General features: G+C 43.2%; 1 protein-coding gene across 1 annotated transcript in view; it reads left to right on the top strand.

Moving 5' to 3' along the window:
* Positions 1-442: 442 nt before the first annotated feature.
* The window catches only part of ACER3 (alkaline ceramidase 3), a 163653-nt gene continuing 149622 nt past the window's right edge, over positions 443-14473 (top strand). The window contains exon 1 of the mRNA XM_010366770.2: positions 443-646. Within this exon, the coding sequence (XP_010365072.1) occupies positions 544-646 (103 nt within the window). The 5' untranslated portion in view covers positions 443-543. The remainder of the gene's footprint in view (positions 647-14473) is intronic.

Raw genomic sequence — 14473 nt, 5'->3', positions numbered from 1 at the left:
GTGGCTCAATGGAAGACATAGAGGCGCTTCACTGCACAGGTTTAATCAAGCAAGGGCTTGATAGAAGGATTCATCCCACCCCCGCCCCGATTACATCAAACCACACACCACCCCTGTCCGGATTAAATCAAACCACACACACACAAATAGAGGCTCTGGCACATCCTGACAGAATAGCCTCTGCGATGTCAGGAACCCCCAACCTACGGCCATTGGCGTGTCTACGCGGTCCAGGAAGCCCAGGCCCCCGGCCCCTTCCTGGATCACGTCCCTGCCCCGCCCAAGGCTGAAGAAGGGCGGGGCCAGCCGGCGCCCTCCGAGTGGGCCTTGCGCCAGGTCAGGCCTGGCCGGGCCCAGCGGCCCAGCGGCGCCGGTGGGCGGGGCCTCCCTCAGGGCAGTGTCAGTAACGGCGCCAGGCCCCGCCCCTCGGGGAGGCAGGGCAGGGCGGGGCGCGAGCGAGCGCGCGAGCTGGGCCGGAGCCGGCCTGGTCGCCAGCCTAGCCCGGCACAGTGAGCCGAGCGCCTGGGCGGTGGCGGCGGCGCGATGGCTCCGGCCGCGGACCGGGACGGCTACTGGGGCCCCACGACCTCCACGCTGGATTGGTGCGAGGAGAACTACTCTGTGACCTGGTACATCGCCGAGTTCTGTGAGTGTGGCCTGAGGCGGGAGCGGGGGTGAGAGGGCACCCGGCTGAGGAGACGCCGTGTGAGGAAGGCAAAGGGCGAACCTGGCTGCGAGGGGAGGTGCCAGGCCTGGCCCCAGGAGCTGGAATGCGGCGCCCTGGGCCAGCGGGAGGCTAAGAGGAGCCGGCCGGGAGTCCACTGCGTAGAGGGAGGAGTGCCGGGGTCTGGGCGGGGGGAAGGGGGCCTGAGGATTGGTGGGGCAGAAGAGCAGTGGGAAGTGGGGAGCCCCTGCTGGACCTAAGGGGGAAAGCCTGAGGAGCCGGGTTGGGAATGGGAATTGCCGCCCGAGAGCGGAGTGGGGCTAGGCTGGAAGATTGGAGGACCCTGTCCCTTGGAATGAGGGCCCAGGACACCTGCTCTGCTGTTGCCACCACCAGAAGGGGACAGTTCCTAGCTTCGTCTTTCCCCCAATCCGTGAGAATTCTACCGCCTTTCCCTCCCCTTTTCACTAGAATATTAGACCTCCTCGCTCACCTCCAGAAAACGGTTTCACCAGTCTGAGATCTGAACCATCCCACCCCTATCCCCCAGGTTGTCTTAAAAGTACCAGAGGTCATCTGCTCTGTGAGTATGATTATTCAACTGTCATCTTGCACCAAGAGTCGAAGGCATCTTGCATCTAGTCTGTACCTTCTGCTCCCGCCAGGTTGCCAAGAGTACAAAGGACCAAGTCCTCGCTCCATTCTGTCCTATCCAACTATCTAGGAGTTAGGGGTTATCTGAGAACACTGCTTCCACCGACTGCACCTTCTGAGGATTTAAGAATTCTTCTTTAGCTGCTACTCTGTCAGGCACTGCTGGTCAGGTTGGGCTTGTTCTGTGTGCCTGTGTGTGTGTCTGTCTGTTTTCCTAGGCGATTTTTCCTGCGAGGCTAGGAGAAATCTGCCACTTCTTTTTCTATCATTTAATCAGGTTTTGAGAGCACAATATTTGATCCTTCTTTTAGGTACCTGCTTCTGGCAAAGTGCAGAGAACATCCTTTGGCTAACGATTACTGCGTTCTTTTAGTTGGATCTACTTCTCAGGACGTGAAGTGAAACTCTTCTTAGCTAACCTCATTGTTGAGTCCTGCTCCCAGGCATCTGTGCATGGCTTTGTAGAAAAGAGGCAAGCATATCATGACAAATGGTCCCACTTTATTCTGTTCTGGTAATTGGCTAAGTTTCCAAAAAAAAAAAAAAAAAAAAAAAAAAAAAACACTTTTTGCAGTTTTCCGGACTTTAGTACTATTCTCTTATGACCATGATTTAGGCTGAGAGTCACTTTTCTTGAACTATTAGTTTAAATTAATTATTTTTACATAATCATGGAGAAATATGGGCAAAGGGATCATTTGTAATGCAATTACTTGGGAACCACATGTTGGCAAAGGAAGCACTTTACCAGTTAGTTTGTTGTTAGATCACTTTGGCAAGCCCATGCCTGGTCCAGAGAACAATGACCACGAGGGAAGAGATGTAAAATCATGCACTCTGTGCTGGAAATATGTAACATGGAAAAGAGGAATTAAAGAGTCTTCAAATATTGAATGGGCTATCATATAGAATAATTTTTTTATTTATTTAGAATCTGCAATTAGGGCCTATGGGCAGAAACTAACTGTAATAGGGAAAAGTTGACTTCAATGTAAGGAAAAACCTTCTAACCAATGATATGGGAAAGGTTGGCTTGGGGGACAGAGGACTTTCTGTCACTGAAAATGTTAAATCAGACATTGTTCAATGAACTCGTGAATATTTTTGGAGGAAAAATTTATTTAGTTGAGAAAAGGGGCTGACCTTAGTTGGTCTTTAGATCCTTTGCAGCTTTATGGGTCTATGCAGGTAATAATGACTCTTAGTTTAGAACCAAGGTTTTGGATTCAAATCAAAAGAAAACACTGGGCTGGGCATTGTGGCCCATGCCTGTAATCCCAGCATTTTGGGAGGCCAAGGTAGGAGTATTGCTTGAAGCCAGGAATTTGAGTCCAGCCTGGCAACATAATGAGACCCTGTCTCCATAAAAAAATAAAACAATTAGATATGCATGGTGGGTTGTGCCTGTAGTCCTAGCTACTTAGGAGACTGAGGTGGGAAGATCACTTGAGCCCAGGAGTTCAGAGTTGCTGTGAGCTGTAATTGTGCCACTGCATTCCAGCTTGCGCAAGAGTTAGACCCTATTTCTACAAAAAAATAAAATAAAAGATGCAAAGAGAGAAAACTGGCAGTTAAGTCATGTGGACTATGAGAGAGCAAGATACTGTGTTCTGGCAGATAGCTCTGAGAAATGGGAAATGACATTTGTTCTCAATGTGCTCAGAAGAGGAAACTCTGAGCAGACTGTAGGGAGGGTTTTGACATAGGAATCAGAGGGGTTGCAAGAAGAGGATGAGTGAATGTTGGCAGCCCTTTGCGCATGCACCTTGGGAGAAAATCATCTGGAGGAAGTTGAGGTCAAGTCATCTTACCATAGCAAGTCATGAGTATCTATAATAATATATCTTGGACTAAGAGAATTTGATCTTTGAAAAATATGCTGATTAATAATAATATGTTTAAAATATGTGTTTAAAGCAAATGCAATTTTAACATCATGAAGTATTTACATTAATGATAGTATTGATGGTAATATTAAAGGTAATGTAATAATAGCTATTATCTAAGTGGTCACTATGTACTACACTTTGCTAAGCACTTCATATATCTTATCTCTTTTGATCTTTGCAGTAATTTCAAAAAGAAGGTATTATTATCCCCATTTCAAAGATAAGGACATTGAAGCTCTAAGAAACAATTTACCTAAGATTACAGTAAGTGATGTAGAGATAGTATTCACATTGAGGTCTGACTCTAAAGCTACTATCCATGTTACCTTTTCATCATTACTTTTATCACACATTCATTGTTTTGCCCCTATATTCAAGAAAGGAAGACAGATATGAAATACTATGCTCTCACAAAGGACAAATTGAACAACTATTCAGTTTACTCAACCGTCTTTCAACTGTCTTTCAGCATTAGAATATATGTATTTTAGGGAATAATGAAGAGTCTGGGGAATTGCATGTTCAGATATGGCCGTGGTTCTCAGTCACTTTCAGCACCTGAAAACTCTTCTGAGCATCAGCCAAGATCAGTTTAAATTCCTTTTGTTTGAACATATTGTAAGGACCAGGGGAAAAGGTCTCTCATTGTGAAATCATAAGCCACTTGATGTGCCAGAAGTTAGAGGTACAGGCAGTCCTTGCTTTGCATAATAGTGTGGGACCATACAAATGACTGTGCAAGTTAAAACCAGGTAACACTATGGTAATAATCGATGGGAAAAGTTATGATGTTCTGTGAACTTTAAAACTTTTTGTCAAACATTGTAAACTCTCTTACTGTTGGTTATGAATATATAGGGAAATGAAAAAAGTAAGCATGTTTATTTAGTACACTTTGAAACATTAAAAACATTGAGAAATAAACTTTTTTCTTTATAAAGATCACTTATCAAGATAAGTGATCCATTCATAATATGGAATGAGTTTTGTTTTTTTTTTTTTTTTTTTTTTTGAGGTAGAGTCTCGCTCTGTTGCCGAGGCTGGAATGCAGTGTTGCTATCTCGGCTCACTGCAACCTCCACCTCCTGGGTTCAAGCAGTTCTCCTGCCTCAGCTTCCCAAGTAGCTGGGATTACAGGTGCTTGCCACCACACCTGGCTAATTTTTGTATTTTTAGTGGAGACGGGGTTTCACCATGTTGGCCAGGCTGGTCTCGAGCTCCTGACCTCAAGTGATCCACTTGCTTCAGCCTCCCAAAGTGCTGGGATTACAGGCATGAACCTTCATGCGCAGTTGTCTTTTTTCTTTTAAATTAAAAAACTTTTTTTTAAGCCAGCTACAGCTACACTAATGACGGCCATCAGGTTTTGGGGTTTTTCTTGAGACAAGGTCTACCTCTGTTGCTTAGGCTGGAGTGCAGAGGCACAATCAGAGCTCACTGCAGCCTCCACCTCCCAGGCTCAAGCGATCCTGCCACCCCAGACCCCATAGCTGGGACTACAGTCGTGTGCCACCATGCCCAGCTAATTTTATTTTTTTTTCTGGATTTTTAGTAGAGACAGGATTTTGCCATGTTGCACAAGCTGGTCTCAAACTCCTGAGCTCAAGCAGTCCTCCCACTTCAGCCTCCCAACGTGTTGGGATTATAGGCATGAGCCACCATGCCCAGCTGGGATGAGTACTATCCCTTCATGAATTCTTTTCTAATTTGTATCAGCTTCCAAAATTTATCCTTTGCACTTTTAATATTGTGAAATCTCTCCGAGAGTTCCTTTAATGCAAAGTTGTTTTTTGTTTTTGTTTTTGTTTTTGAGACGGAGTCTCGCTCTGTAGCCCAGACTGGAGTGCAGTGGCACAATCTTGGCTCACTGCAAGCTCCGCCTCCTGGGTTCACGCCATTTTGCTGCCTCAGCCTCCTGAGTAGCTGTGACTACAGGCGCATGCCACCATGCCTGGCTAATTTTTTTTTGTATTTTTAGTAGAGACAGGGTTTCACCGTGCTAGCCAGGATGGTCTCGATCTCCTGACCTCATGATCCACCCGCCTCAGCCTCCCAAAGTGCTGGGATTCCAGGCATGAGCCACTGCACCCGGCCACAAAGTTTTTTTTTGTTAGCATCATTTCTCCTGGGACATCTTTATCCTTTTCACCACAACTACTTTATTCATTTATGTTGATAAGTTTGCCTTCACTTTCTCTGAATTCCTCAGGCTGCTTTTTCTCTTAAATTTTTTATTTTTATTTTTATTTTGAGACGGAGTCTCGCTCTGTCACCCAGGCTGGAGTGCAATGGTGCAATCTTGGCTCACTGCAACCTCCACCTCCCGGGTTCAAGCAATTCTTTTGCCTCAGCCACCCACATAGCTGGGATTACAGGAGTGCGCCACCATGCCCAGCTAATTTTTGTATTTTTAGTAGAGACAGGGTTTCACCATGTTGGCCAGGCTGGCCTCAAACGCCTGACCTCAAGTGATTCACCCACCTCGGCCTCCCAAAGTGCTGGGATTACAGGTGTGAGCCACCTTGTCCAGCATCTTTTTTTTTTTTTTTCTTTTTTCTTTTTTGAGACAAAGTCTTACTCTGTCGCCCAGGCTGGAGTGCAGTGGCGTGATCTTGGCTCACTGCAATGTCCGCCTCCCAGGCTCAAGCGATCCTCCCACCTCAGCCTCCCAAGTAGCTGGGAGGTACGCATCACCATACCTGGCTAATTTTTGTATTTTTTTGGTAGAGATGGGGTTTCACCATGTTGGCCAGGATGGTCTTGAACTCCTGGCCTCAAGTGATCCGCTCACCTCAGCCTCCCAAAGTGCTGGAATTACAGGTCTGAGCCACTGCGCCCAGGAGAGTTCCTTGAATGACAGTAGCGTCAGCATTCTTATGGTCAGCTATTTCTTCTATAATTCTGTTTACATTTGATTGGAATTTTACTTCCAACATTATACATTTTTGTTTCTCTGCTACCCTTTCATCATTCTTGGCCAGTTCTGTCTTTCTGCACTCATTTTTGTAACATGGCACATAAGTTTATCACCCTGAGACAAGGAGGCAGCTCAACTACAGAAAGCTTTGCTTTCTGTACATGAACTGAATAACCGGTACCAGGTTCACTGTGACTGATCACCAACAGACATTGAAAGAAGTGACCTGGTTGGTCACTGATGGTGATGTACCTCTGTTATTTGTACAATGATTTGTGGACTTAAGATGTAGCAGTGAACTCTGTACTATATTCAGCTACTCACAATTAGTATACAGTGGTAACTGAAATTTGAATTGTGTCATTGGGTAATTGGTGTTATTTAACTAAACTATGATCACTGAAATTTGAGCATATTGGAACCCTGCAAAGTGAATACTGTGTATTTCTAATCCTCAGAACATTCCTATCAAGGAATGTTAGATGTTGTTACCCCATTGTAAAGAGAAGGACGCTGAGTCTTGGAGAAGTTAGTTAAATAAGCAGCTCAGCATCATACAGCTGTTAAGAGGCAGAAACGGTATTCAAATTTAGGTCTCACAACTCTTTCTACCAAGATATACTATCTATACAAAGTGGAGTTTCAGGTGCTGTTGATTTAATGGAAGACATATTACATAAAGGGAAATGGAGGGGAATTCTAATATTTACCTACAGCTTCATGATGTGAGCCATCATGCCCAGGCCACATTTTCTTTATTCATTCTTCTGACAGCATAAACTTGGGTTACTTCTACCTCTTGGCTATTGTGAATAATGCTGCTGTGAAGATGGGTGTTCAGAAAAGAATTACCCAGTTAAAAGTCATTCAGAATGTTTTATTTATTCAGCAGATATTTACTGAGTACCTATTTTGTCACTGACTAAGACTGTAAAACCATTTGAAGACAGCTTCTCTGTTCAAAGTAGCTGAGAGGGCCAGGCATGATGGTTCATGCCTGTAATCCCAGCACTTCGGGAGGCCAAGGCAGACGGATCACTTGAGGTCACGAGTTGGTGACCAGCCTGGCCAACATGATGAGACACTATCTCTACTAAAAATACAAAAATTTGCCAGGTGTGGTGGTGTGTGCATGTAGTCCCAGCTACTTGGGAGGCTGAGGCAGGTGAATCGCTTGAACCTTGGAGGTGGAGGTTGCAGAGAGCTGACATCGTGCCACTGCACTCCAGCCTCAGTGACAGAGTGAGACTCTGTCTCAAAAAAAAAAAAAAAAAGCAGCCGAGAGGCCAGGAGGAGTATGAACAGACAAATACAAACAGGCATATTCTTTCAGGCGAAATGCATTCCCGAAAACGTATTTGATCAAGGAATGTCCAAGAATTGACATATTATTAGGAGGGGTTTATCTATCAGAAAGCTAAAAAATAAAAAATAAATAAACAAAAGAAAGCTAAAAAAATACTTGAAAATTCCCAATTATGGTTTTTATAGGACTTACCTCACCTCAGTCTGAGGAGGTAACCTGGTTGGTATGACTTTCATGGATGGGAAGAATGGCTGTTATAATCTAGTATGATCATCTTGCCATATCCTTTTGTCCATGAGTGAGAATGGTTCAAGTTAGGTATTGTTCTTTCTCATAGGTTTGCTGCCTCTCTCCCCATCCTGTTCGCAGGAAGTAGGCAGAAGGAAAGTAGGGCAGCCTTCAGTCTTTATACCTTTACTATGGGATTCACTTAGATGGGGGAACAAGGTCTTTTTTTTCCTTGCTGCTGCAGCACAAGTCAAAAGGGGTTTTTATCAGCTACCTCTGCCATACAGGTATGCCATGAAAGGCATTTGACTGCTTGTAGCCCTTTGCTATATTTCTTTTTTTTATTTTTATTTTTATTTTTTTGAGGAGTCTCGCTCTGTCGCCCGGGCTGGAGTGCAGTGGCTGGATCTCAGCTCACTGCAAGCTCCGCCTCCCGGGTTTACGCCATTCTCCTGCCTCAGCCTCCCTAGTAGCTGGGACTATAGGCACCCACCACCTCGCCCGGCTAGCTTTTTGTATTTTTTAGTAGAGATGAGGTTTCACCGTGTTAGCCAGGATGGTCTCGATCTCCTGACCTCGTGATCTGCCCGTCTTGGCCTCCCAAAGTGCTGGGATTACAGGCTTGAGCCACCACGCCCGGCCGCTGTATTTCTTTTCTTTTCCTTTTCTTGGGTTCCTTCCTGCCATTTTCCCTGAAAAGCAACCTCAAGTTAGTGAGCACATGTCAGGCTTCTTTTTTGGTCTTGGGACTCTGTGGGCTGGCAGAGGTGACATCCCTGTCATATGAAGGAAGTGCTCCTTTCTCTGAAGGTTATTGACAAGCAAGCAGCACTGCCTCCAAATTATAACTCAGAAGCTCATAAGTCAACTGAAGAATGAAGGCCAGATGAAAGGACACTTTGAGTGTACAAAAGAGTTTAGGTTTAATATCTCTGTGATTGTGTGTGTGTGTGTGTGTGTGTGTGTGTGTGTGTGTAGCCCATGGTTCCTGGCTCATAACTCTCATATTCTTTTTTAGAGTCTTTTATTATAATGTTGGGGCACTGTAGGCCTCAAAGCAGGCCTCAGGAAACAGAATCTCTGTCTCTCTGGTCTTCCCCTGCCCTTCTGTCACCTACCCAAGGCAGGACTCTAATCTGACTGTGGGTCACAAAACCCTCATTAGAGAGAGAGTCCTGCCCCATACCCTGGAGGACGGAATGCTGCAGAGAGAAGCCAAGAGGAATCTGAACAGACAGGCTTTGCTGGGTTTCCCCATTCAGTCTATTAATATTAGACTATACCCTTTTTGTCCAGTCATATTTCAACATGGTTGTTCATGCTTCAATCATGCCTATCCAATGAAGTCTCCATAAAAGGTTCAAGAGGACAGGTTTGGAGAACTTCCAGATAGCTGAACAGGTGGAGGCTGACAGGAAGGTGAACAAGAACTCATCCACATATTAGGAGGGTGCTGCACTCCAAATCTATGGGGACAGAACCTCCTGTGCTCAGGACCCTTCCAGACCTGCCCCTGTGTATCTCTTCTTCTGGCTGTTTATTTGTAAACTTTGAAATGTCCTTTGTAATAAAATAATAAGCCTGTTTCCCTGGTTCTGTAAGCCTCTGCCCTGGACTTGGGACAGGTGTCTGAAGGAAGGGGGCAGTTTTGGGACTGAGTCCTCAACCTGTAGGATCTGACACTATCTCGAGGTAGATAATGTTAGAATTGAATTGGAGGACACCCAGCTGGTGTCTGCTATCAAACTGATTGCTATAGAACTGATTGGGTTTCCACGCACACACTTGGTCACAGAAGTCTTCTGTGATGATTGTTGGGTTGTGAGAACAGGAAAAACACAGTTTGAGTTATGCAACAGTATCCAAGTCAGACTGCCAGTTAATTGCTTTAGGTGCTATGATCGCTTATTACAAACTTAAAACATAGATAGGTTCATAAAGGTTTTAGAATGTTAGTGCTGCCAGAGCTACCATACCAGCTATTTATTTATCTTTAATTGTGGAAAAATACACATAACGTAAAATGTATCTTCTTAACCATTTTAAATGTACGTACAGTTCGGTAGTCGGTAGTCGGTAGTGTTATGTACATTCAAACTGTTGGGCAATCAATTTCCAGAACTCTTCATCTTGCAAAACTAAAACTCTGTATCCATTAAACAACTCCCCATTTTCTCCTCCTTCCAGTTGCTGGCAACCACCCTTCTACTTTCTGTCTCTATAAATTTGACTAAGTACCTCGTATAAGTAGAACCATACAGTGCTTGTCTTTTTGTGAGTGTTTTATTTCACTTGGTGTAATGTCTTCAAGGTTCACACATGTTGTAGCAATCAGAATTTCCTTCCTTTTTAAGGCTGTATAGTATTTTATTGTATGTATTTGCCACATTTTCTGTTTTTTGAGAAAGGGTCTCATTCTGTCGCTTACGCTGGAGTGCAGTGGCATGATCATGGCTGACTGTAGCCTCGACCTCCTGGGCTCAAGTGATCCTCCCACCTCAGCCTTCCAAGTAGATGGGACCACAGATGTGTGCCACCACACCTGTCTTTTTTTTTTTTTTTTTTTTTTTTTTTTTTTGTAGAGATGAGGTCTCACTATGTCACCCGGGCTAGTCTTGAACTCTTGGGCTCCAGTGATCCTCCCAAGGTACTGGGATTACAGGTGTGAGCCGCTATGCTTGGGCCACATTTTTTATTCATTCTTCTGTCAGTGTACACTTGGGTTGCTTCTATCCCTTGGCTATTGTGAATAATGCTGCTGTGAACATGGGTGTACAAATGTCTCTTCAAGACCCCTGAGGTGGAACTGCTGGACCATGTGGTAACAGAGTAGCTATTTTAACCTTTTCATTATAAAGAAGCCTTTTAAAAAATTTCTTTCATGGGTGCCATGAATTTATCACTCTTACATAAATTGCAATTTATTATTCCTACATAAATTACAATTGTTAGTGGACTTTATCCCTGTTTTAATTAATCAAAGGTACATGTAACTCAATCAGATAAGTTCTAGATACTATTACCATGCTGTAACGATTATATGAGATATAGCCACTAATTAGTTTAATGCATTGATATAAAGCAAAACAGCATAATATTTTCATTACAGTCTTCTTGTGGATAAATGTGATTTTTGAAATATTAAAAATAGCCAATAGAAATAATAATAGCTAAAATTCATGGGGTTTAATGTACAAAGTTCTAAGTGTATTATCTGATAAGAACTCTTATTACAATCCTTACAACAACTCTTAAATTAGGTTCTGTAGTCCTGTTTTAAAGATCTGGATATTTAGGGCAGACAGGGATTAAATAATTTGTCTAAAGTTTTCTACTTTGCAAGTGGCAAAGCAAAGAATTAAACTCATGCTCTGACTTCCAGAGTGCATTCTCATTCTCTCTCTTCCTGTTTTACTTTTGCTATTAGCTTTTTGAGGTATAATTTACTTACAATAAAATGCAGCTATTTTAAGTATATAGTGTAAAGCAAAAAGTATCTGAGAAAGGTTTCAGCCAATTTACAAGTTTTTTTTGCCAGGGTTAAGGATCATGACCTGTGACACAGCCTCAGGAAGTCTTGAGAACATTTGCCTAAGGTGGCTGGGTTACAGCTTCGTTTTATGTTTTAGGGAGACATAAGATGTCAATCAGTACATGTAAGGTATACATTGGTTCAGTCTAGAAAGGTGGGACAACTTGAAGTGGTGAGTAGGGGGCACAGCTTACAGGTCATAGGTGGATTTAAAGATTTTCTGGGCTGGACGCGGTGGCTCACGCCTGTAATCTCAGCACTTTGGGAGGCCAAGACGGGCGGATCGCAAGGTCAGGAGATCGAGACCATCCTGGCTAACGTGGTGAAACCCCGTCTCTACTAAAAATACAAAAAAAAATTTAGCTGGGCATGGTGGCAGGCACCTGTAGTCCCAGCTACACGGGAGGCTGAGGCAGGAGAAAGGCATGAATCCGGGGGACGGAGCTTGCAGTGAACCAAGATCGCACCACTGCACTCCAGCCTGGGCAACAGAGTGAGACTCCGTCTCAAAAAAAAAAAAAAAGATTTTCTGATTGGCAATTGGTTGAAAGAGTTAAGTTATTATTTAAAGCCTTGGAATCAATAGAAATCAGTATCTGGGTTAAGATAAGGGGTTGTAGAGACCAAGGTTCTTATTATGTAGATGAAGTCTCGTTGGTGGCTGCCCTTAGAGGCAATAGATGGCAAATGTTTCCTATTCAGACCTTTAAAAGATGCTAGACTCTAGCTAATCTCTTCAGGATCAGAAAACAAGCTGGAAAGGGAAAGGACTTTTCTATAGAATGTAAATTTCCTCTACAAGAGACAGGTTTGCAGGGCCATTTCACATTATGTCAAAAAACATATGTTGGGTAAAGTACTTTGCTTTCTTGCAGGGCCTTGCTCTTTATCTATTTATCAAGTGATGGTATATTAGAGTCAGGTTGGAATTTGGTATCTTGTTGCTCTGAAAAGTCTGTTCTGTCAGTCTTAGGATCTCTATTTTTTAATGTTAATGCTGGTCAATTGTGTGCCTGAACTCCAAAGAGTATAATGAAGCATATCTGACCCCTCTCTCCACCCACCACCCCCCTTCATCCCCTAACTTTACCCCCCAAACCCTGGCATGGACTGAACTTTTTTTTTGAGACTGAGTCTCACTTTGTCACCAAGGCTGGAGTACAGTGGCGCCATCTTGGCTCACTGCAACCTCTGCCTCCTGGGTTCAAATGATTCTCCTGCCTCAGCCTCCCAAGTACCTGGGATTACAGGCACGTGCCACCACCCCTGGCTAATTTTTATATTTTTAGTAGAGACAGGGTTTCGCCATGTTGGCCAGGCTTGTATCGAACTCCGGACCTCAGGTGATCTGCCTGCCTTGGCCTCCCAAAGTGCTGGGATTACAGGTGTGAGCCACCACACCCAGTCTTGAAGTAGCCATTTAATCCCAAAACTATACACTTAACTACCATACTACCCTGTCTTCCTCCCTTATCACTTTTTCAGACCCAAGTGAGTCCAGGGACCTTATGTTGGGAACTAGTGATCTAATGTTCTCATTTTACAAATAGGGAAAAAGACCTTGAGAAGTGATCTGCCTAAGATTACATTGAAAATTAGTGGTGAAGCCTAGATTGGAATCTACATTTAGTAGTTTCTCCGTCTGGAAAATGATGGAGCTGAGGATGATGATGTCATTATTGTTGATGTCATATTGTTAATGGGTTACCAGATCACAGGACTTCTCCAAACAAAAAGTTTCTAATGAACTGTTTTATTATGGTGAAGATACCTAACATCTATGAAGTGCTTTACAACAGTGGACCTCAGACTTTAATGTGTATGTGAATTACCTGGGAATCTTGTAAAAACATTCTGGTTTAGTGGATATGGAATGTGGCCTTAGAGTCTGCATTCCTTTTTTTCTTTTCCTTTTCTTTCTTTCTTTCTTTCTTTCTTTCTCTTTCTTTCTTTCTTTCTTTCTTTCTTTCTTTCTTTCTTTCTTTCTTTCTTTCTCTCTCTCTCTCTCTCTCTCTCTCTCTCTCTCTCTCTCTCTCTTTCTTTCTTTCTTTCTTTCTTTCTTTCTTTCTTTTTTTCTTTTCTTTTCTTTTCTTTTCTTTTTTTTTTGAGACAGGGTCTCACTCTATTGCCCGGGCTTAAGTTCAGTAGCATGATCATAGCTTACTGTAACCTCAAACTCCTGGGTTCAAGGGATCCTCCTGCCTCAGCCTCCCGAATAGCTAGCACTGCAGGTGTCTGCCACCATACCTGGCGATTTTTTAATTTTATTTTTTGTAGAGATGCGGGGAATCTTGCTATGTTGCCCAGGCTGGTCTCGAACTCCTGGCCTCAAGCGATCCTCCCAAAGTGTTAGGATTACAGGCGTAAGCCACCATGCCTGGCTGAGTCTGCATTTCTTAAAAGCTATCAGGTGATTCCAGTGCTGCTGGTCTGGAGACTACACTTGGAGAAACAAGGCTTTAACATACACAAAGCATTTTTATATCTTTTCTCAGTGTTGTCTCTGTTTGTATGTAAGGAAAGTAAGTTCAAAAGGATAAGCAGTTTGTTAAGGATCACAGGGCTGGTACTAGAACCTGGGTGTCTAACTTTGCAAATCAAGTTAGGTGTTGATTACCCTGCACAGTAACAGTAGGCTGAAAACCTGTATGTGAAGGAAAGCTTAAAAAGGATCATTCTGGGTAATGAGCTAAATTGAACTTTTTAATTTCAGAAACAGTTTTCATCCCTATTTTCTCTTAGTACCTTTCCCAAGCTTAAATGAAATCACCTTTTAGACTCAAGTCTGTAGTTAGCAGCTAGAGCTTAGTAGGTACTTGAAGTCTGAGTACATTTGGAAGTTTAATCTTGGTATCTGCTCAAGTCTTCAAAGATATTAACTGGAAGAATTGTCATTTGGTAGCACATTTTGGAAGAAATGATTGATTTTTTTAAGTGAAACAGTAATTCGGGTGTGTGTGTGTGTGTACATAAGGAGAACAGTACAATTCCTCAAACAGTAATTTGGGGAACTTCACTGAGATAGAATACATAGTATAGTAAACATTTAAATGAAAGTCTTGTCCACTCTATTCTTATTTCAGGTTAAGATTTTAAGTTTTTTTTTCAGTTTTTAGAATCTACCTTTGTTCCTTTGCCAGCTATTTCCAATAGTGGGAAAAAACTCACCTGGAGAGTTTTAGGTAGTGCAGAACATTGAAAAGAAGTAAAGGCATGAAGAAACATTTTGGGACCCAGCAAAATGATAGATCCCAAAAGGGACAGTAAAAGCATTTTATGGTTG

Source organism: Rhinopithecus roxellana, chromosome 15 (assembly GCF_007565055.1).
Source record: "Rhinopithecus roxellana isolate Shanxi Qingling chromosome 15, ASM756505v1, whole genome shotgun sequence".
In the NCBI taxonomy this organism is placed as follows: Eukaryota; Metazoa; Chordata; class Mammalia; order Primates; family Cercopithecidae; genus Rhinopithecus; species Rhinopithecus roxellana.
This window is presented reverse-complemented; position numbering and strand designations above follow the sequence as displayed.